Consider the following 22,894-nt stretch of genomic DNA (forward strand, 5'->3'; position numbering starts at 1 on the left):
GTGTCAAAGGCGGGTCCCGCAGGCCCGACGAGGGTTGGGATCCAGCCCGCGAGACCAGGACGAGAAGCATGAGAGAAAAGCGAGCCGCGCTTTGATATATGTCCAGATCATGTTGACCAGGCTGGGGGGCCCTTGCAAAGGGACTGGAGCTATATTGCTCTCTCTCTTCTTTTTTTTCACTCCCTCCTTTCTCTCTTCTGTTACTCTTTCATTCCCTCTCATATTCTCTTTTTGATGTCTCTCTCACTTCATCCCTTTCACTATACCGCTGCTGTCTTTTTATTTCACTTTTTTCCCCTCTATCCTCTTTATATCTCTCCTTTTTTTCTCTTTTTCCATCTCTCTCTCTTCTTTCTTTATATTACCTTTTCACTCTCTTATTTCTTTTTTCTCTTTCCCACTCTCTCGTTTTCTCTCTTCTATATTATATCACTCACAGCCTTTTACTATACCACTGTCCTTTTCTCTGTCTTTTTCTTTCCCTCTATCCTCTTTACTCTTTTTTTTTAATTACTGTTTCTCTTTTGCTCGTTATCTCTATTTTTCTCTTCTTTCTCTGTATTGCTGTCTCACTTTCTTTCCACCGATTTCACTTTCTCTTATTTCTCCCATTCTTCTCTTCCACACTCTCGTTTTCCCTCTTCTATATTTGTCTTTCTTACTCACTCCCTTTCAGCGTACCAGTCTTTATTCTCTTTTATTCTTTTTTTTTTTTAAATTCCTGTTTCTCTTTTGCTCCTTATCTCTATGTTTCTTTCTTTTCTCTTTCTTTTTCTATATTGCTGTCTCCCTTTCTTTCCACCCATTTCACTTACTCTTTTTCTTTCTCTCTCTCATTTTTTTTCTCTCCCTGGGAGAATGTTTTTTTTTAATTCGAACCCGTGTCCCCTGAGCTGAAATGAGTTTTTGACATCATTGTTTTAGCATTAGCATTAGCATTTCTGGCTACTTGTTGCTAGGCAGAACTGGTCTTTTTTGGCAATCCGGGCAGAACAAAAACCTGGAGGACATTTTGGATTGGGCAAGAAATTCAAGTCGAGAAGTTCTCTTTTGTATTATGTGCTGTATTTCCCGGACTATAAGTCGCACCGGCCCGCGAAATGCATCATTAAGAAGGGAAAAAACTACAAATAAAAATAAAATGACACTCAAGAGTCTGGAAAACACAATAATCTCAACTCTGGGGAGGAAAAGGAGAAAAGACGAGGCAAAATAAAACAACGCAGTGCTTGGAAAACTAACCAAAGTTCTATTTTTTCTTCTTTTCTTTCCAAAGCCATCAACTCTTTTAGCATATTTGGAGAATTCGAATTCTGGAGGGGAAAAAAAAACATAACAAAAAAAATGTGATCGTTTTAAGGAGAAAAGACAAAAGGGGCGTGGCTACTGTCATACCAAAGGCTGATTGGCCAAGGCCTCGTCTTTCAGTCCTTGCCCACGAAACGGCGTCCATTACTGCGACCTTTGCGCTCAATATGGAAAAAAAAAAATCAAAAACCAAAATATGCGGCGCAATAACAACAATAAACATGGTTTATCGAAATCGGGTTTGACCGGAAAGCCGAAATCCACTCGGGTTACCTTTGGACGGCGATTTCCCTCCGGAGAGATGGTGACTGCCAAACAATCAAAGTCTTGAGCTGTTCATATTTCAAAAATCCAAAATATTCTAGAAAAAAAGTTGCAAAAGGTTTGTCCCCTCCTCATCTGTATCGGCTCCTATCTTTGGACCTTTTGGGCGAGCGACTGCGACTCCTCCCTCTCCTGTCCCGTTTGTCGTCCCTTCGTTCCCGGTATCGCTCTCGGGAACGCTCTCGGGAACGCTCCCGATCCCGTCGCTTGTCCTTGTCGTCCTGGAGACATAAAGACACCACACTTACATTTTTTTTCCCGGCGGTGGGCCGTCGGTGCCCGCAAGGCCTTCTCTGCCGGACCGTAAATAGCCCGTTCCCCTGACGTCATTATATTGTGTCTGCAAATACTTATTGAATCGTTCCAAATAGCCTGCTAGCTTCCATTCATGGCCTTTCCCTCAGTTGTGCTGCTTTCAGGTGCCTGTTTTCAAGCCATAAACCAGGGGTTTTAAACTCTTTTTAGCTGGGGGCCACAAATGCTATAAAAAATCTCACAGGGGGCAGACTAGTAAGTTAAAGAGAAAGAGTGAGGGGAAAAAAGGACAGAGAAGGAGGGAAAGAGAGAGCGATAAACAGATAGGCAGAACAAGGGAGACAGAGAAACAGTGAGAGAAAAAGAGAGCAGAATAGAGATATGAATGGAGAAGGGGGAAATGAATAGAGAGAGAAAAAGAAAGTGGAAAAAGAGAAAGATAAAAAGAATAAGAGAAGTGAAACGACAGTAAGAAAAAGAGTCGGCAGGAGAAAAAGAGACAAAGTGAAGTGAGAGAGGTCGTAATAGGGAAAGAAAGAGGGTGAGAAAGGAAGAGAAAAATAGAAAGAGAATTAAAGTTTAAATTAGAGAGAGAAAATAGAAAGAGAGCAAGACAGCGAAAAAGAAAGTTAGTTAGAGAGTGAGAGAGAAATATAAATGCAGAAGAAGGGAGAAATGAATAGAGAGATAAAAATAAGTGAAAAAAAAGAAAAAGATAAAAAGAATAAGAGAAGTGAAACGACAGAAAGAAAAAGTCAGCAGGAGAAAAAAAAGACAAAGTGAGGTGAGAGAGAGAGAGAGAGAGAGAGAGAGAGAGAGAGAGAGGTCAAAGAAGGGAAAGAAAGAGGGTGAGAAAGAAAGAAAAATAGAAAGAAAGATAATTAAAGGGTAAATTAGAGAGAGAAAATAGAAAGAGAGCAAGACAGAGAAATTAGAGAGAGAGAAATAGAGAAAAGAGAAATAGAGAGAGAGTGAACAGGAGAAAGAAAAAGAGGGAGAAATAAATAAAACAGAAGTGAGTCAGAGAGAAATGGAGAAATGCTACCACAATTGTTTTGCAAGCGTTAACTGGCTTTGGTGACATCCGGTGGAAATATTTCAAACGACGGCTCATTTTCCTCTTGCGCTTCTCTCACTGTTGTCTTGCGGGCCGGATTTAAACCATGGGTGGGCCTGATCCGGCCCGCGGGCCGCCTGTTTGACCCCTGTGCCTTAAACTCATCACATGTCAGCCAGTACTTTTTGCCAGGCTCAGAAATGACCCAGAGGCCTTCAGGCTAAATCCTGAAGGCCGCCTACCCTGAAATCAGACGTCGAGAAGGCTTTTGGTCGAGCCGATCGGATTTGGAGTTTGCAAAGCCGGGGCCTTCTAGAAGGCGCAGGGAAACGTCCGCTAGGGGGCAGTCATGTACCAAATCCTAAAATCCATTTTGCAAAGAAAAAAGCATTTATTTTTTTTCACTTGGCAGTGAACTTTTAACTTTCAGGTCAAGTAACTCAAAATATCCATTTTTCAATCTTAGAGACTGCTTATCGTTTGCTTTTTGTTTTACTCATTTTCATTTGTAGTTTTTTTCAACACAGAGAAGCGCAAGAGAAAAATGAGCTGCACTTTTGAACAGGTCCACATGATGTCGCCATAGCCCTGCTGATCACAAAGCAACTGGCGCCTTCTATCCCTTTTTTTTCTTCTCTCCGTCTGTCCATCTCTCATTTTCTCCATTTTGTATTTTTCAGTCTCTATCCCCTCTCTCATTTTTCTCTTTTTCCTTTCCTCTGACATTATTTTTACATTTATTTCTGTTTCCCTCTCTCTCTCTACACCTCCCTCTATCTCTTGTGTTCTTTCTTTTTCTTCTTCTTCTGTCTAAATGGGTTAAAATCACATTGTCAAGAGTTGCTTTTGCATTTTATCATTCATTTATCGCACCGGAGAGTTACTATTTTGATTTTTTTCTTGCATTTTCAGGGATTTTGTTGTTGTTGTTTTTCGACTTTAAATCTGTTGAGTGAGTAAAAGCGAAATATTGAATTACTCAATAATTAGCCGCATATCGTTTCACTATGTATTTATCAAAAACTTAAAAAAAGGAGCCGCTTGGGAGTCAAAAGAGTCGACTCTCTCAGTGAGCCGAGCCGAAAGAGCCGAGCCAGATTTATTTGCTGGAGTAATAGGGAGAAATGGCTTTTAAAGGTCCTTGAAAAGTGCTGGAATTTCTCCAGAAATGAACAAGCTACTTTTCCACGCACCTTGTGTTTTTTGGACTTGCTTCCCTCGGCGTGAGAATCCCGTCGATCGCGATGCCTCTTCTCTTTGCGCTTCCCCTTTCCCGATTCTTCCTCCTCGTCCTCCGACAGCAGATCGTATCGAGAACTTTGAGAGGGTCAAGGAAAGAGCCATCCCAAAACCCCATCCTTTCGTTCACAAAATCAAAAGATCGTGAGCGATGACTCTGGTTTTCAATCGGACAAGAGAGTGAGGCGTCTCTACGTGAATAGGATCTCTGCTGAGGGTCACTCCTTCTCAGTATGGAGTGGAAACCTACAGAAATGGCGGCATAAACATCAAGTACCGAAGTACAAGCCTGAATACAGCCGATAAAACACCTCGTTACCAAATTTGCTAAGCAGACCTATGGTGGCAGTAGCTTGGTGACGCAGGAACATTTACCCCCTTAACGTTCCTGTCAATTTCAGCTCAAATCCCAATGGAGACGCGCCCAAAGTCGATTGAGATGATGGTTGTGGAAGCATTTATTGGTCTCTTTTGAAAGGGAACACTCTAAACACACAGTTAAACCTTAGGCGTTTCCAAGAGAAGACCAGTTTACAACAGTAAAACCTTTGCAAATGTGTATGTTACCGTGGCATTTCTTTTTAGACGTTGTGAAAGAATTGTAAGTAATAGACTTCTCTTCCCAATAATCAATCAATGATTGTGCACACTGGCGCGTAAAAATGGATCCCGGGTTACGTTTAACCACGTTTATTTTAAACCCTGATCGTTTGACAGAAGTTATTAAGTTGTTTTTTTTAATTTGTTTAAAAACACTTGAGCCTGTAAATTAGGTTTGTTCTAGAGTAATAAAAAATGAAAAGGTTGTTTGAGGTTTTTTTTGCCTGTCCCTAAATAGAGGACACGGGTTGATGGATTGATGTCCCTTCCGACCAAACACTGCTCCCAATTCTTTTCACGCGTTTTCAATTTCTGCAGAAATTTGAGAATAATTCCTAATAATGCCGACTCATCGTTTCAGTCGCCGGTGACTCGTGGAATATTAGTTTGAGGATACTCTTGCTTTGGCTTGAGTTGGTCCTTCAGAGCCAGCTTGGATCGGTTCTCCAGGTCTTTCTCGTAAGCCTTGAAGTCTTCTTTGGTGTACTTGCCGCCTGGCGAGAAAGACACAGGAGAAGGGATAATGGATCGCAACAAAAACAACAACACTGATCAAACGTCCCAATGTTCTTAAATATTTCTGACATCTAAAAATAGAAATAAATAGAAAAGATTTTGAGCTTATTTGAAAATCAAATAAATCCATTACTTAAAGGGACTGTGTATTATTATTGATATAACTCGTAGGTGGAGAAACTCCTCATGCCATGAGGCTCTTGAACTCCACCCGGGGGAGTAAAAGCCCACACGAAACCCCACCCCCACATTTGCATATTACCCTAGTGTATTTTCCCTAGCACTATTGAAATAGAATAGAATATACCTTTATTGTCATTGTTACAAATTAACATATTGTGACAACGAAATTGGGCATGACACTCCAGTTTCACACATATTTCACAAATACTCTATGGCAAAACGTCATGGGAACCTGTCGTGGGTTCAAATCCAGCTCCAGACATCCTGTGCGGAGTTTGCATGATCTCCCCGTGCTTGCGTGGGTTTCCTCCGGGCACTCCGGTTTCCTCCCGCGTTCCAAAAACAGGCATTTCAGGTGGATTGGCCGGTCCAAATTGTCCCCTAGGTGTGAATGAGCGAATGAGTTGTCTGTCCCCGTGTGCCCTGCGATGGGCTGGCAAGCGGTTCAGGGTGTCCCCTGCCCACTGCCCGATGGTTGCTGGGATGGGCTCCAGCCCCCCCTGTGACCCTAATGAGGATAAGCGGTAGGGCTAACGAAACGAGATAAAAAAAGATGAAACATAAAAGATGGATGGAGTAGAAAATATCTGGAAGACAAGTTGCACCACATAATGCAGTTGTCCCTTTAACTTTAATATGAAGGCGGGGTCTCAAACCGTCACCTCGGGTGCCGCAATTGGCCCCCGGGCCGCGAGCTTGACACCGGCCCGGGGTTCCAATTGACATGTACCGTAAATTCCGGACTATAAGCCGCTACTTTTCCCCCTGCGGCTTATTCAGTGATGCGGCGCTCGAGTACAAAAGGTAAGATTTAGAGCGGTGGAATATATGCGCAGAGGAAGACTGCAATTTCTTGGCTTGTGCGTAAATTCAATGAGCGAAGACATATCCTCATCATTGCAAAAAGAAAGGCACATGACCCAACTTTCAAGCTAAACGCAATCGAGCGGTCCGATAAAGAAGGAAACAGAGCTACACAGAGCAGAGCTTGATTAAAGGGAGAGCGTGAAAACGACGTAGTCATGACCAAGTCTCTTTCCCATTCTGAAGAAAGACGACGTTGATGACGTCAGTTATAAGGAGGAAGATGAGGACGGTTTACCGTGCTTGTTAAAGGTAGGGTGCGTTTTTTTGACAGAGCCGTTTACTGTGTCGCGAGCGTGTTGCTAGTAGCGTTTTGCTACCCTTCACAGGCACGGTTTGGGATGAAAGTTATATTATTATTAAAGCTTTAAAAACTCTCGGTGTAGCGTCTTTCTTTGTAAATATGTGTAACCATGTATAATATGTATTTGCAACTGTATATTTTTGTAATCTATTTATTTGAGACACTTATTCTGATATGTTTTGCACGGGTGAACAAAAAATGAGGGGCGGAACAAACGCGGGGTGCCGAGTTGAAGTGGGGACCGCTAAAGATGAGGGACAGACAAGGAAAGAAGAGGGGGTAAAAATGTGGTTAAATAAAAAGGAGTTGCGTGAGTAAATGTGTTCATCTGATCTATTTTTCCCACCCTTACCTTTGGAAATATACACTTTTTTTTCCTTGGATTACTTTCAACGGGACCCGGACTCTGCAGGTCTGCGTCAAACCTTAAGTACCGATATTATTTTCCGTTCATTTTGCCGGCTGTGATTTTTGGACTGTTTTGGGTTTGGGTTAATTTTCTGTTTGTGTTACATGTTTAAAAGTGGGCGCATGCGGCTTATATACAGGTGCGGCTCGTATAAGTACAAAATCGGTTTTCCTCCCAAAATGTCGTGGGTGCGGCTTATAATCAGGTGCGCTCCATAGTCCGGAATTTACTGTAATTGTAGTGTCATTGATACGACACTGGTTGAAATCAAGAACCGTGAGCACAGTGGACATCATTTCCTTCTCTGGATGTTGAAAACTGCAAAAGTACACGACGATGCATCCAGACCAAAAGAAACTGCATCAACTTGACGTCCCTCTAAACTAGGGGTGTCAAACGGGCGGCCCGCGGGCCGGATCAGGCCCGCGGAGGGATTGAATCCGACCCTTGAGACAACACTCAGAGAAGCGCAAGAGAAAAACGAGCTGCAGGTTGAAATAGGTCCAATTGACGTTGGCAAAGCCAGGCGCCTCTCACAAAAGCTGTACTTGTATTTCTTTCTTTCTCTCTCTCTCTCTCTCTCTTTCTCCACCCCTTTTCTCCCTCTGTCTCTTTCACTCTCTGTGTCTTTTTAACTTCTTTTGCTCTAACTTCCTTTTCTCTCCTTTCTCTTTCTCTCTTCCTAACCTTCGTGCTTTCTTTTCTCTTTTCTCTCCTTCAGTCTTTCTATTTCTCTTTGGATTTCTTTCTTCCTTTCCTTTTTTTTTCCCCCTCTCTCACGACTTTTTATCTTTTGTTTCTCACGCTCTCTCCCTCTCTTTTTCTTTCTTTTTTCCTTTTTTTCCTTTTCTCTCTTATCTCTTTCTCTCTTCCTACCCTTTGCGCTTTTTTTCTTTTCTCTCCTTCTGTCTTTCTATTTCTCTTTGGATTTCATTCTTCTCTCTTTTCCTCTTCCTTTGTTCTTTCTTTCTCTATCTCTGTCTTTTTAACTTCTTTTGCTCTAACTTCCTTTTTTTCCTTTTCTCTCTCTCTTCCTAACCTTCGCGCTTTCTTTTCTCCTTTCTTTCCTTCTGTCTTTCTATTCCTCTTTGGATTTCTTTCTTCTGTCTCTCTTTTCCTCTTCCTTTGTTGTTCTTTGTTTCTTTCTCTCTCTCTGTCTTTTTAACTTATTTTGCTCTAACTTCCTTTTTTTCCTTTTCTCTCTTTTCTCTTTCTCTCTTTCTACCCTTTGCGCATTTCTCTTTTCTCTCCTTCTGTCTTTCTATTTCTCTTTGGATTTCATTCTTCTGTCTCTCTTTTCCTTGTCCTTTGTTGTTCTTTGTTTCTTTCTCTCTCTCTGTCTTTTTAAGGTCTTTTGCTCTAACTTCCTTTTTTTTCCTTTTCTCACCTTTCTTTCTCTCTTCCTAACCTTCGTGCTTTTTCTCTTTTCTCTCCTTCTGTCTTTCTATTTCTCTTTGGATTTGTTTCTTCCTCTCCCTTTCTTTTTCCCCCTCCCACGACTTTTTAGAAAAGTCATCATCATTTGCTCTTTTTTCATTATTTTTTCTCTCTCTTTCTTTTTTGTCTATTTCTCCTTCAGTCTCCCTCTCTCTCTCTCTATTTTTGAATCTCCTTGTTCTTTTGTTTTCGTTCCTTCTCTATTTTTTAATGAGTTCTCCATTTCTTTCTCATTTGCTTCCTTTCTTTCGTCCCACCTCTTTCTGACTTTCCTTTTCTTTTTTTTCTCTCCATTTCTTTAATCTCCTCTCGCTTTCTTTCTCCATCACTCCTCATCTTTTGCTCTTTTTTCATTATTTTTTTCTCTCTCTTTCTTTTTTGTCTATTTCTCCCTCAGTCTCCCTCTCTCTCTGTCTCTCCATTTTTGAATCTCCTTGTTCTTTTATTTTTGTTCCTTCTCTATTTTTTAATGAGTTCTCCATTTCTTTCTCATTTGCTTCCTTTCTTTCCCCCTATCTCTGACTTTCCTTCTCTTCTTTTTCTTCATTTTTCTTTTGTTTCTCACGCTCTCTCCCTCTCTCTCTCTTTCTTTTTTTCCTCCCTCTCTTTTTCCCTCACTCTTTCTCTTATTTCTCTATCTCTCTTTTTCTTTCTCTTGAATCTACTCGTCCGGCCTCGGACAGAATGTTTGTTCTATGGTGAGTTTGACACCCCTGATGTAAAGTAACTTGTAATGTAATCATGACTCAAGTCACAAAGATTACAGTTACGTGACGTTACCTTTTCCTTTCCACTTGATTTTGGAGACGGACTGGCTGAAGTCCACGTGGATGCGTCGGTCGTCGATGAGGACGTTGTCCATTTTGAAGAAGGCCTTCTCGCAATCCTCTTGCTAGAGAAAAAAGAAATCCATGACTCGATCCGCACTACGCAAAAAAAATAAATAAATCACCTTTTCGAATTCGATGAAAGCGTAGCAGAGGGAATCTCCGGTCTTCCAGTCTCGAATGATTTCGCAGCTGAACGGGACAAAATATGGAGAAATGAGACACTCTTCTGTCTTCATATCCAGATTTTCTAGAGCAGGGGTGGCAAACATGAAGCCCAAGGGCCGGATCAGGCACGTCAAGGGTCGGAATCTAGGCCCCGATGACAAGGCGGAGAAGCGCAAGAGAAAAATGAGCTGCACTTTTGAATAGGTCCGCGTGATGTCGTCAAAGACCAGACACTCACAAAGCAACTGCCGGTTTTTATACCTCTTTTTCCCTCTCTCTCCATTTTTTTCTGTCTTCATCTCACTCTCGTTTTCTCCCTATTTTTCAGTCTCTATCCCCTCGCTCATTTTTCTCCATTTCTTTATTTTTCTATTTATTTCTTTTTCATGACTTCTCCATTTCATTCTAAAGTAAAGTATCTATCTATCTATCTATCTATCTAATTTTCTTCCTATCTCTTTCTGACTCTCCTCTTCTTTTTCTCTCGCTTTCTTTTTCTATCATTCTTCATCTTTTGCTCTTTTCCTTATTTGTTCTCTTTTGTCTATTTCTCCCTCACTCTCTCTCCATCTTTGACTCTCCTTGTTCTTTTTTTTTCCCATCTCTTTCTCTATTTTTCCTTTTCTCTTTCATCTTTTCTGACATTATTTTATTTATTTCTGTTTTCCTCTCTCTACATCTCTTTTGTTCCTCCTTTATTTTTTAATGAGTTCTCCATTTCTTACCCATTTGCTTCCTTTCTTTCCTCCCACCTCTTTCTGACTTTCATTGTCTTTTTTTCCTCTCCATTTCTTTAATCTCCTCTCGCTTTCTTTCTCTATCACTCCTCAACTTTTGCTCTTTTTTCATAATTTTTTTCTCTCTCTTTCTCTTTTGTCTATTTCTCCTTCAGTCTCTCTCCCTCTATTTTTGAATCTCCTTGTTCTTTTATTTTTGCTCCTTCTCTATTTTTTTATGAGTTCTCCATTTCTTTCTCATTTGCTTCTTTTCTTTCCCCCTATCTCTTACTGACTTTCCTTCTCTTCTTTTTCTCTCCATTTCTTTCTTTATCTCCTTTCGCTTTCTTTCTCTATCACTCTTCATCTTTTGCTCTTTTTTCATTATTTTTTCTCTCCCCCCTCAGTCTCTCTCCATTTTTGACTCTCCTTGTTCTGTGATTTTTGTCTCCATTTCTCTCTTTTCCCCGCTCATCTCCCTCTTTGATCTAGCGGTTCAGCCCCCTTTTTGGCGGCGGACCTTTTGATGTGGCCGAAGCGGGAGAAGATGATCTCCAGGTCCTCGTCGGTGGTGACGGGGTTGAGCTTGCAGACGAAGAGGACGTCCTCGGGAGGTTTGACGTCGGCGTCGGGGAGGTCGCCCACCTAGGACGGGACGGACGTTAGGGACACAAAAAAAGGCGTCCCCCGGACCCCGTCCCCCTTGGTCCCCTCACCATCTCCAGCAGGATGGCTCGCGTTTTGGCTTCCTTCTCCTTCAGCCGTTCCTCCACTTCTTCCGCCGCCTTCCCGTCCGCGTCGTCAATGGCTTCGTCCGCGCCGATCCGACCGCTCTGCCGGGGATGGGGTCGAAAGGGTTAAACCCGAGATCTAACCCTGGCCGCCGTCCTGACCTCGGCCCAAACATTGACCTAATCTTACCGAGACCCTAGGCCAAAAACATAACCCGGTCTATACCGTACTAAAACCCTAACCTCAAACCTAATCCTAGCCCAAAATTCATTCCTAGTCTAAACCCTAACCCTTCTAAAACCCTATCCCAAACCCTGAACCCAAAGAAACCCAAGCCCTCAACCAAACCCTAGCCCTAGTTCAAAACCTAACCATCTATCTATCTAACACCAAAAACCTAATCCTAACCTTAGCCTCAAACCTTATCCTAGGCCAAAATTCAACCCTACAAAAACCATCACCCCAATCCTAGCCTTAGTCCAAAATCTAACCCCGGCCAAACTCGACTAAAACCCTATCCCAGGCCTAAAACCTAACAAAACCCGAGCCTTTACCCAACCCCTAGCTCTAACCCTAGTTCAAAACCTAACAAATCCCTAGTTCATACACTAACACCAAAAACCTAATCCTAACTCAAATCGTAACCCTAAAGAAACTCTAACCTTAGCCTCAAACCAAATCCTAGCCCAAAATTCAATGCTCCAAAACCCTCACCCCAATCCTAGCCTTATTCCAAAATCTAAACCTAGCCAAACTCGCCTAAAACCCCATCCCAGGCCCCAAACCTAAGAAAACCCAAGCCCTTACCCAGACCCTAGCTCTAACCCTAGTTCAAAACCTAACCCAAACAAATCCCTAGCCCATACACAAACACCATAAACCTAATCCTAACTCAAATTTTAACTCTAAAGAAACCCTAACCTTAGCCTAAGACCTAATCCTAGGCCAAAATTCATTCCTAAAAAAAAACTCACCCCAATCTTAGCCCCGGTCCATAATCGAACCCTAGTCTAAACGCTAAACCTACTAAAACCTTATCCCAAGCCCAAAACGAAACCTGAGCCCTTACCCAAACCCTAGCTCAAAACCTAACCCTAACAAATCCCTAGCCCATACACTAACACAAAAAAACTAATCCAAACTCAAATCTTAACCCTAAAGAAACCCTAACCTTAGCCTCAAACCTAATCCTAGCCCAAAATTCAACCCTACAAAAAAACTCACCCCAATCCTAGCCTTATTCCAAAACTAACCCTAGCCAAACTCGACTAAAACCCCATCCCAAGCCCCAAACCTAAGAAAACCCAAGCCCTTACCCAGACCCTAGCTCTAACCCTAGTTCGAAACCTAACCCAAACAAATCCCTAGCCCATACACAAACACCATAAACCTAATCCTAACTCAAAGCTTAACTCTAAAGAAACCCTAACCTTAGCCTCAAACGTAATCCTAGCCCAAAATTCAACCCTACAAAACCCTAACCCCAATCCTAGCCTCAGTCCAAAATTTAACCCAAGCCAAACTCTACTAAAACCCTATCCTAAGCTTCAACCTAACAAAACCCGAGGCCTTACCCAAACCCTAGCTCAAACCCTAGTTCAAAACCTAACAAATCCCTAGTTAATACACTAACGCCTCAAACTTAATCCTAGCCCAAAATTTAACCCTACCAAACCCTCACCCCAAACCTAGCCTTATTCCAAAACCTAACCCTAGCCAAACTCTACTAAAACCCTATCCCAAGCCCCAAACCTAACAAAACCCAAGCCCTAACCCGAACCCTAGCTCTAACCATAGTTCAAAACCTAACCCAAACAAATCCCTAGCCCATACACTAACACCAAAAAACCTAATCCTAACTCAAATCTTAACCCTAAAGAAATCCTAACCTTAGCCTCAAACCTAATCCTAGGCCAAAATTCAACCCTACAAAAAAACTCACCCCGATCCTAGCCTTAGTCTGAAATCTAACCCTAGCCAGACTCTACTAAAACCCTATCCCAAGCCCCAAACCTAACAAAACCAGAGCCCTTACCCAAACCCCTAGCTCTAACCCTAGCAAACACCAAAAACCTAATCCTAACACAATGAAACCCCACTAAAATGCAAACTATGGCCCTAGCCCAAAACCTAACCTCACATGAGAGTTCCATTTTTGAAGTGTCTTTGGTTCCGTACTACTAACATTTTGTGGATTTATTGAGTTGCTTGCACGATACATCAAATCATACTTTTATTCTGAAAGTACAATGTTTGACTTGATATATTTGAACGAACCCATCAGAAAGACCCCAGATTTTTTTTCTTTTTTTTCCTAGATTTTTTTTCCTGCTTCTTTTCTCATTTATTTCTTTTTATTCTTGTTTTTTCCCTCCTTTTTCTTGTTTTTTCTTTTATTTTCAATTTTTTTATTTCTTACTTGTTCCTTTTTTCTTTTTCTGTTTTTTTTCTCCATTTTTCTTGTTTTTTCTTTTATTTTCAATTTTCTTATTTCTTACTTGTTCCTTTTTCTGTTTTTTTTTTCTCCATTTTTCTTGTTTTTTCTTTTATTTTCAATTTTCTTATTTCTTACTTGTTCCTTTTTTCTTCTTCTGTTTTTTCCCTCCCTTTTTCTTGTTTTTCCTTTTGTTCTCTATTTTCCTTTTTCTTACTTGTTCCTTTTCCCGTTTTTCCCTCCCTTATTACATTTTTTTTCTTCTCTTGTTTCCCTCCTTTTTCTTGTTTTTCCTTTTATTTTCAATTTTCTTATTTCTTACTTGTTCCTTTTTTCTTCTTCTGTTTTTTCCCTCCCTTTTTCTTGTTTTTCCTTTTGTTCTCTATTTTCCTTTTTCTTTCTCGTTCCTTTTCCCGTTTTTCCCTCCCTTATTACATTTTTTTCTTCTCATTTCTTTTTTGGGAATTATCGGGTCGGACTGGTCACTCACATCCAGCTGCTCTCTGGTGGGTTCAGGAGATCGATCAGGCACCGGGAGATCCGCCGGATCGTCAAAAGGATCATCCAGGATCACGGTGTGGTTGATTCTATATATAGATATATAAAAAATAGAACCCGGTTAAATAAAGTCTATCACGGAGAAGAGGGACGTCGATTCGAAGGCACCTGATGTCCTGGAAGGGGACAAAATCGGTGTCCACAAAAGTCTCGTTGATTTTGGCCACCACCTCCAAACCTTCGCTGACTTCCCCGAAAACCGTGTGCACGCCGTCCAGGTAGTCTAAATTCTCACCCGTGGTGATCAGGAACTGGAACAAAACTGGGATTTTAGACGCGTTTCCGGAAGGGATAGACATTCCGGGGCCCCTGTCCAATATTGCTATTAACTGATATTTATCTGCTGTAAAACCTTCAAAAATTGGCCTAAGCAATTTTTTTATAATGCAAAACAAAATAAGGGAGAATATTTATTATAAATGAAAACAAAAAGGGAAATTATGCAGCGAAACAAACCGACTACAAGAAGGATTGTCAAACCACGCAGGAATGCTTTTAGGTGGATTTTTTTTCATCCGTCGGCATTATTGTTAATGTGTGAATAGCGATATACAAAAAGGTACATAAAAACACTGATTTAATTTGAAAATAAATATCTAAAAAAATGCAACACCACTAACAGGACACAAAACAAAAAGAGCATCAACGGAGCACTCCTGTTTTTAAGCTGGATTAACCGACCAATGTTATGCTAGAAGCTAATCACTCACTCTTCCACTTGAGCGTGCTTTCTATGCTTTCTCAAACACAAACACACATGCTTCGTTGACCAATTGAAGTTACGATAAGAGCTAATATATCAGTCTCAACCTGTACGTTCTTCCCTAAAATAGGTCTACTACACTTCTTATGATCCATTTGAATCAGACATATGCTGATTTTTGAAACCCTCGATCTGATCAGCGGTGTTTCAGGACTCCACCGTTTACTCCGTCCCCGGTGAAGGATTTTGTATTTCGTACAATCGAATACAAATGACATTTAACGCAAAAGATATTCACTGGCTGAGCTGTGGGACGAGGTCGTTGTAACCTAGTGGAGAACGGTTTTTACAGTAAACAGCAGGAACTGGGGAGCCTCTGTGACGCAGGAGGCAGGCATTGCTTGGAGAAGTTGTTCTGATAAGCTCTGCCGATGTGAGTTTTTTTAGACATTGCGACGCCCTTCGAGGAGGAGGCGGTGAAGCTGGCACCCGGCGGGCCCACGGGAGGAGTCGGCACGCCCGTGGGAGGAGCCGGCACGCCCGTGAGAGGAGCCGGCACGCCAGCTTGTGAAAAGACGTGGGAAGAACGGTGGAAGATAGAGGGACAATGGAGAGAGAGAGGTTCAACGAAGAGCGACACTAATTCATAACCTAGCTCGTTATGGTCTCCAGTGACCGGTTGAAAGGTTATAATATGGGCCATAAAATCCAATTACAATAGCAACATATTGTAAAGGATGCATAGAACGTTTGTCAACCCTGCGGCTTATGCAACGATGCGGCCAATGTATGCATTTTTTCAGCAGCGCGTGGAATATACGTGTTGCGGAAGACGCTAGCCAGGGGTCATCAGTAATTGATTTTTGGAAAAAAAATAAATATTTAAGTGCGAAAAAATTAATGTTACTTTTTTCGCGGCAAGGCCAATTAATGGGTATTTATTGGATTTCTAGCCATTAATTGGTCATTTAATGGTATACTAGCCGGTGACGACAGGAAATTTTCTATCGATCCAGGATTGGATGACTCCTGCTTCTTTGCATCACTTTCTTTCTTCAAGTGCTGACTTTTAATGTGGCTTTCCAAATTGCTCCAACCGGTGTTGCGCCGTTGGATGCGCTCGGCGCCACATGAGCAGCGCCATTTGCCGTTGACGACATCAATCTGCATGAAGTACTCTCTAACCGTTTTGTCCTTCGGTCCCATAACCGTGCCAAGATTACAATCAATACAGCGTAGTAGTAGTGGTGTACAACGTGTGCGTATGTGCATCCACGAAGTACGTGCTTGAGGCAAAACGTGAGCCAATCAACAAGCCCGATTTTGTCCCGACCAATAAAAAGCTGCTTTGCAACCACACTACGTACGTACAGCTACCGTATTTCCCCGAATATAAGGCCGGCCTTACTTCAAAATCATCGTCAAAAATTGATGTTTTGAAATAAAAATATGTGCAAAAGTAATACATTTTCGCTAAAAATTTCTTAGAAAAGCATTGCCGTTGTTAAATAACGTTGATATCTACGGTTTTCATAGGTAATATGAGCCCGAATATTTTCGCAATTAATGGGTCGCAATAATTGCTAATTATTTAAATTTTGCAATAAATGGATTTATGAGTTTAAGCAACCATTCCATTAATTTTTCGCAATTAATGGCATTCATTTTTCACCAATCATTTATTGCTGACCCCTGACGCTAGCTAAACGTCACTTTGTGCTTTGTGTTAGCGTGTGTGCGGCACAGTTCTGAGGTGGTGGGAACCTCCTGAGTGGGTTCAAATCCAGCTCCCGGCCTTACTGTGCAGAGTTTGTATGTTCTCCCCGCGCTTGCGTGGGTTTCCTCCCACTTTTCAAAGACATGCATTTCAGGTGAATCGGCCGGTCCAAATTGTCCCTAGGTGTGACTGAGCGAGTGAGTTGTCTGTCCCTGTGTGCCCTGCGATGGGCTGGTAACCGGTCCAGGGTGTCCCCTGCCCACTGCCCGATGATTGCTGGGATGGGCTCCAACATCCCCGCAACCCTACTGAGGATAAGCGGTGCAGCTGATGAGATGAGACCCTCATCAATTGAAGGGGTAGCGCTAATTACCATATTAGGAATAATTTTACAAGTCTGTTTATTTGTGAACGGAAATAATGTAGCGAAACAAACGAATCACAATAAGCGACGCCCAACCAAGCAGAAATGTTTAAGGCGGATTTCCTTTCTGTCTGTCGGCATTATCGTGCGCTTTGGAGTCAATAGCATATGCATATGAATAACCTATATTTTATGTGGACAATATTTGTGTATTATTTGCCCTCATGTAGGTTTTAGATCAGGGAATGGTGTCGTAATAGTCTGTAGTTTGCAATAGTCTTTGATCTGTGCAGCCCTTGGAGACTCTTTGGGATTAAGGGCGTCACAAATAAACATGACTTGACATGACTTGATTTAATTCGGCTAATTCAATGTAATTCACTTAGTGAAATTATCTATCTACCTTGGTCATATCTCTCAAGAGGGGTGACCGACAGCAAGACAAACACATACAATAACAAAGAAAAGAAAAAAGGGAAAAAATACTGCAAAAAAAACACACACAAAAGTTTTTGGACCATGGCCAACCCAATTGCCCAAACACCCAAACAAGTTAGGCACCTCGGCACCTAATTTGGTCATGCTTTCGTCCCTCTGGATGAAACTTAGTTCAATTATTTAGAAATCAAATCTGCCCCCGTGTGAAAATGCCGGCTATTCTTGTCCATCGTTTCCCAAAAAGAAAGGTGCATGCATTGTTAGGAGAATAAAGTTTGTGTTTGGTTAATGGAGTCAGATAACTCATTCTTACAATTTGCTAAACAATACATTTTGTAATATTTCATTCCTAACACCGGTCGCTTATCCAATCAGAAGGCGCGGGGTGGGTAGTGATAGGTCGGTCGTTTCATTTGTTAAAGTCAATCATTATTAAGACTATTTCGTGGCCATATTTACACAAATAAAATACATATATATTGTTAAAATCTAATCGTACCCAAGAGCAGATTTTACTCACGTCCTCCATGTGATGTTGATACAAGGGAAAGAGACCCCGCCCACTACGTGGGCGTGATTTATTATACTTCAGGGAGAAACAGCACACATGAGCACTTCACAAAAAAAGAATATAAGATTGATAAACGTACAAGAGATGCAATTCGACTGATTATTGAAACGTTACTTCATGTGTGTGTGTGTGTGAAAGATTGTTTTTATATTTTGGAATATAAAAACAAGTTATATTCACACAGTGAATTCTGAGAAATTTTACAACCAAAACGACCAACCTATCAGTAGCAAGGAGGGAAAAGGAAGGCAGAAGTAGTAACGAGGGAGGGAGAGAGGGTTGGCTGCATCTGAGCATGAATCATCGGGCAAATTCCCTAATATCGGTGCCGATAACCGTTCCCCCGTTCACGGTTCCACCTCCAGTTCTTCAAGAAATTGAGACTTACCTGCGAACCGTGCCGGTCGCCGCCATTGTTGACCATGGAGACGGTTCCCCTTTTCTTGTGTTTGATGCGAGGCATTTTCTCGGCGTCGAAAAAACGCGCTTGGTCGCCGTAAAGTTTGCTGAAAGGGAGAATGGTTATTCCAATCGGGCAGGCGGCAGACAAATATGGAAGGCACCTACCAGTAGATGGACTCTCCGCCACGGCCGGTCCCGGTGGGGTCCCCGGTTTGAACGATAAAGTCCCTCTTTGAAAAGAAGAAAGACGCACTATTGAAAATGATGATAGAGGGCGCCGTATTGTGTAAATCAGTGGTGTCAAACGGGCAACCCGCGGGCTAGATCAGGCCCGCTGAGGGATTGAATCCGGCCCGCAGGACAACACTCAACGAAGCGCAAGAGAAAAACGAGCTGCAGGTTGAAATATGTTCACGTGATGTTGCCAAAGCCAGGTGCTTCTGACAAATAACGCTGTACTTGTATTTCTTTCTCTCTCGCTCTCTCTCTTTTTCTCTCACTCTCTGTTTCTCTCTCTCTTTCACTCTCTGTGTCTCTTTTTCTCATCCTTTGTTCCTCTTTGTCTTTCTCTGTCTTTTCACTTTCTTTTGCTCTAACTTCCTTTTTTACTTTCTCTCTATTCTTTTTCTCTCTTCCTCTCTTTCCCTCCTTCTTTTTTCGCTCATTCTCTCTTTCTCTCTTTCTATTTCTGTTTGGATTTCTTTCTTTTCTCTTTCTTCTCACTACTTGACTTTTTTATCTCTTGTTTCTCATGCTCTCTCCCTCTCTCTCCCTCTCTTCTCTTTCTCTTTCTTTGTCCCACCCACTCTCCTTTTCCCTCCCTCTTTCTTCTTTCTCTCTAATCTACTCATCCGGCCCCCGAGAGAATGTTTGTTCCGTGGTGTGGCCCCTGAGTTCAAATGAGTTTGAGGCCCCTGGTGTAAATGGATTCGGTGAGAGCAAGGAGGGATAGAATGGGACCCTCCAGACAAGAGAGAAAAGGAGGAGAAAAGTGAGATGCCGTTTCTGGGTGCCACTTCCCAAAAAAGCTATAATTGCTTCTCTCTCTCTTTTCCTCCATTTTCTCTCTCTCACATTCTCTTTCTCGCTCTATCTCTACTGTTTCTTTTTCTTCCTCTTCTTTTTTCTGTATTTCTCTATTTGTCTTACTCCATCTTTCTCCACATTTTTATCTGTCCATCTCTTTTCCTTCTCTCCTTCCTCTGTCTTACTCTTTCTCTTTATCCCCCTTCCTCTTCTCTCTCCATTAAATTCAGTTTTTAGGGGTGATAATAGACAAGAAATGAAGCTGGAAAACACCCATCAGACACATACAAACTAAAGTATCTAAAAGGTAGAGAGGTAGAGCGCTGGTCTCGGGATCAAGGGATCCCAGTTTGAATCCCGGCTCGTCCGTGTTACATGTCGAAGTGTCCTTGGGTAAGACACTGAACCCCTAATACCGCTAAGGCCGCTATTGGGAAATGTAGAGCACATTGTAAAGCGCTTTGGGAAAGTCATTGACTTGAAAAGCGCTATAGAAATGCAGATCATTTCATTTTCATTTCATATCTAAAAGCATTTCAATAATGAATAAAGCTTAGTATCCTGTATTTCTTTCAGGATACCAAAAATTTGGATTTTTTTGCCTGACCGGGTTGTTAGTGCAAATTCGGTGCAAACTTTTAAGTCTCAGCATTAGTTTTGTGTCATATTTTGATGAACGGATCTAACAATACTTTCAATAAACATGACATTATTATTATTATTTAAGCCAGATTCATTTTAAACTATAATGCATTGTATTTATGATATTGTTCTCTAGTTCTGCCATACTTAACATATTGTGCAAAAGTCTGGGGCAATCACTAATTATCCTCCAAAAACGTGCAATTAGATCATACTCCTATTTTATTCCTGCAGTCCAAATGATTCAAATTGGATGTTTTCTTCAATTTTTTCACTGCACAACAGCTTTTTAAGGTGAACAAAAACATAGTTCCAGAAAACATCCAAAAATGATTCCTTCGGAAAGAGGGAAATTATCATTTGAGGGGCTGTCGTCAATTCCTAATCCCAAAGGTGAGAACCACCAGGAAAAGTATGTGTGTGTCTGTGTGCGGAGTCAAACTTTGGGACAATTTACAGGACGAGATCAAACAATGTCCAACTATTCACGTGTTTAAATTTAAATGCAAAAAAACATTACTGGCGGAATACAGAGATGAAGAAAATGGAGAGATTGGGAATAGTGCGTCTAGAACTATGGTTCACTTTGCGTTATTGTTGCTATTGTTATATCATAACGGTTATTATTCATATTATTACAATTGTTGTTCTATAATTGGTGTATTTAATAGGGAAGATGAAGGGGGAGGGAAAATAAGCATCTGCTTACTACCCCTTTTTGAACATATGTAACATTATTTTGTTGTTGAGTTATTGTTTTTGTTCTGTTTTTATTTGAAAGTTTGAAATCAAGTTTTCATTCATTCTCCCTCTATTCCCCTTCCTGTCTCGTTTAATCCCTCTTTCCCTTCTCTCATTTCTCATTCTCCTTTTGTTTCTTTCTTTCTCCTCCTTCTTTCTCACTGTTCGTTCTCCTACTTGCTGTGGTCCACTGCTCCAGCCAATAGCAAATCTGCTCATAAAAGACAAAAGAAACTCAATAGGACTAAAATGATGACTCACAACACGTGGTAAGCTTTCTCTCCTGGCTTTGATCTCCGGCAAAACGGACATCAAATGCGACAGAAATAAAATGAAAATCAATCCAAACATCATTTTTGCCGTTCCGTGTATTACGTTACTCCCCGAGCCTGCACAAAATGTAGTCATTTGATTCCTATTTAGTTTTTCTTTTGTCTTTTATGAGCATATTTGCTATTGGAGTCATCCAAAAGTCATCGAAAGTAATCAAGTAAAAGTAACCCTACCCAACCCCGATTAGGACGATGTCTCATTACCTGCACATTGTGAATGAGGCAATAGTTGTAGTATTTGATCTTGCAGAGCTTCAAAAAATTGAGACAGGCTGCAAAACAAACAAACAAACAAACAAAGATCGCTTTGTTATTATTTACAACTTACTGATTCGACGTTTACAAGACAGCTAGCCAATAGCGTGCATTGATCGTTTATCTTCCATCTATGACTGCTTTCCGATTTTCTTTTTCAAACGTTGACTTGTTTTTCAAGCAATAATAGTTTTGATAGAAGTGTTTTCACCTTTTGGTCGTTCCTCCGTAAATAAATCCACAACAATATCTCCGAGCGTGGTTTCAAGGAGCACCGCCATGTCAACGCCGAGCAGATCTCGCGAGAAAAAAAGGGATTTGGAACTTCGCGGGCGCGCAGGTTCTCATTTGGCCTCAAAGCGCGTTGAACTCGCCAAGCAAGATGATGGCTCCAAAACTTTGCCTTTTCTTTTTCCTTTTTGCGATCTTCAATCATATCGAGTCGATGAAGTACCCGGTAAGATATCGTTTATTGCACTCAAATAACAAAAAAGCGTAAGTGCTTTCCCCCGATGGCGATGGATAAAAAAAAAATTGCGGGTTTTTTATATACGTATTATATATATGATATTTTTTATTTTTAGATTCTGAAAAATATCGCTAAATATCATTTATAATTATTTGATTGTGTAAGTTGACAAAAGAAACCACGTTGATCATAATGTGTCGTATGCGTTTATTCCATAATTCTGCGTTTTTTTTCCCGAGATAGTCAGTTTGCTAAATATTTATATATTATAATATATTAAAACTGTTTCCTCATATTTATATATATATTATATTATATATTTTTTCTGCAAGATAGTCACGTAAGACAATTATAGTTCATTAGGAATGCTTATTACAACTTTGGTTGCGCGCTAGCTTAAAACCACGTGGAGGGCTTGTTTACGTTGAAATAGATAGATAGATTGATAATTTATCTATCTATCTAGTAGTTTATACGGACTTCCTTAAATAAAATATATATTTTTAAGACCTTTTAATTGATGATAATGTGTCGTTTGTGTTTATTCCATAATTCTGCGTTTTTTTTCCCGAGATACTCCGTTTGCTAAATATTTATTTATTATATTATACAATCATATTTTTCTATATTTTCTGCAAGATAGTCACGTAAGACAATTATAGTTCATTAGGAATGCTTATTACATAGATTGGGTTAGGCGTTAGCATAAAACCAGGTGGAGGGCCTGTTAACGTTTAGGGCCCGGTCACGCAGCCGTTTGCGTCTGTATCGCGGTTAAAATTTGGAGCAGGTAACATGTTTATTTTGCCTTTTTCTATTCAAATCGCTCGTATTGAAACTGTTACTTTTTAAGTCTTAGGAATGACTCGGTCGGTGGTTCGCGCCCCGGCCGAGTCATTCCTAAGACTTAAAAAGTGGTCGGCGGCGCCCTCTGTTGGCTGCGGCTGCATCGGCGCGCTACAACGGGTCAGGTGCAATCGACATTTCGTTCTGTGTACATTGTTACACAGAATGACAATACAAGGAAATTATTATTATTATTATTATTATTATGCACTCTAACATCAAGCTTATTTCTGCATAATAAGCTTGACGGTAGAGTGCGTAACAGTTCTCAACAGTGATTTATATACGGTGCGCATTACCGTTTGATGACGTCGCAACTCAAACAAAGACGGAATACATTCCCTAAAAGTGAGATAGTAGCGAGGGGATGCAAATCTCGGCATAACACCGGGCTGTAGAAATCCTAACCGCTCGAGACACAGTCCCGTGAAGATCAAGATTTCAAGCTATGGCACCG

General features: G+C 41.1%; 1 protein-coding gene across 1 annotated transcript; it reads right to left on the reverse strand.

Moving 5' to 3' along the window:
- Positions 1–1,226: 1,226 nt before the first annotated feature.
- On the reverse strand, positions 1,227–21,454 carry ppil4 (peptidylprolyl isomerase (cyclophilin)-like 4). Its single transcript, XM_088325487.1, has 13 exons — positions 21,334–21,454; positions 21,072–21,139; positions 18,292–18,356; positions 18,113–18,230; positions 14,040–14,182; positions 13,864–13,960; positions 10,924–11,040; positions 10,728–10,852; positions 9,449–9,515; positions 9,277–9,388; positions 5,181–5,277; positions 4,138–4,261; positions 1,227–1,853 (listed from the first exon to the last, which is right to left on the reverse strand). Exons 1-13 carry the CDS (start codon positions 21,401–21,403, stop codon positions 1,704–1,706), a joined length of 1,353 nt encoding a protein of 450 aa, XP_088181613.1. The 5' UTR covers positions 21,404–21,454; the 3' UTR covers positions 1,227–1,703.
- Between the last annotated feature and the right edge of the window lie 1,440 nt (positions 21,455–22,894).

The sequence above is a fragment of the Urocampus carinirostris genome, chromosome 20 (assembly GCF_059441175.1).
Source record: "Urocampus carinirostris isolate Australia breed hairy pipefish chromosome 20, RoL_Ucar_1.0, whole genome shotgun sequence".
In the NCBI taxonomy this organism is placed as follows: domain Eukaryota; kingdom Metazoa; phylum Chordata; class Actinopteri; order Syngnathiformes; family Syngnathidae; genus Urocampus; species Urocampus carinirostris.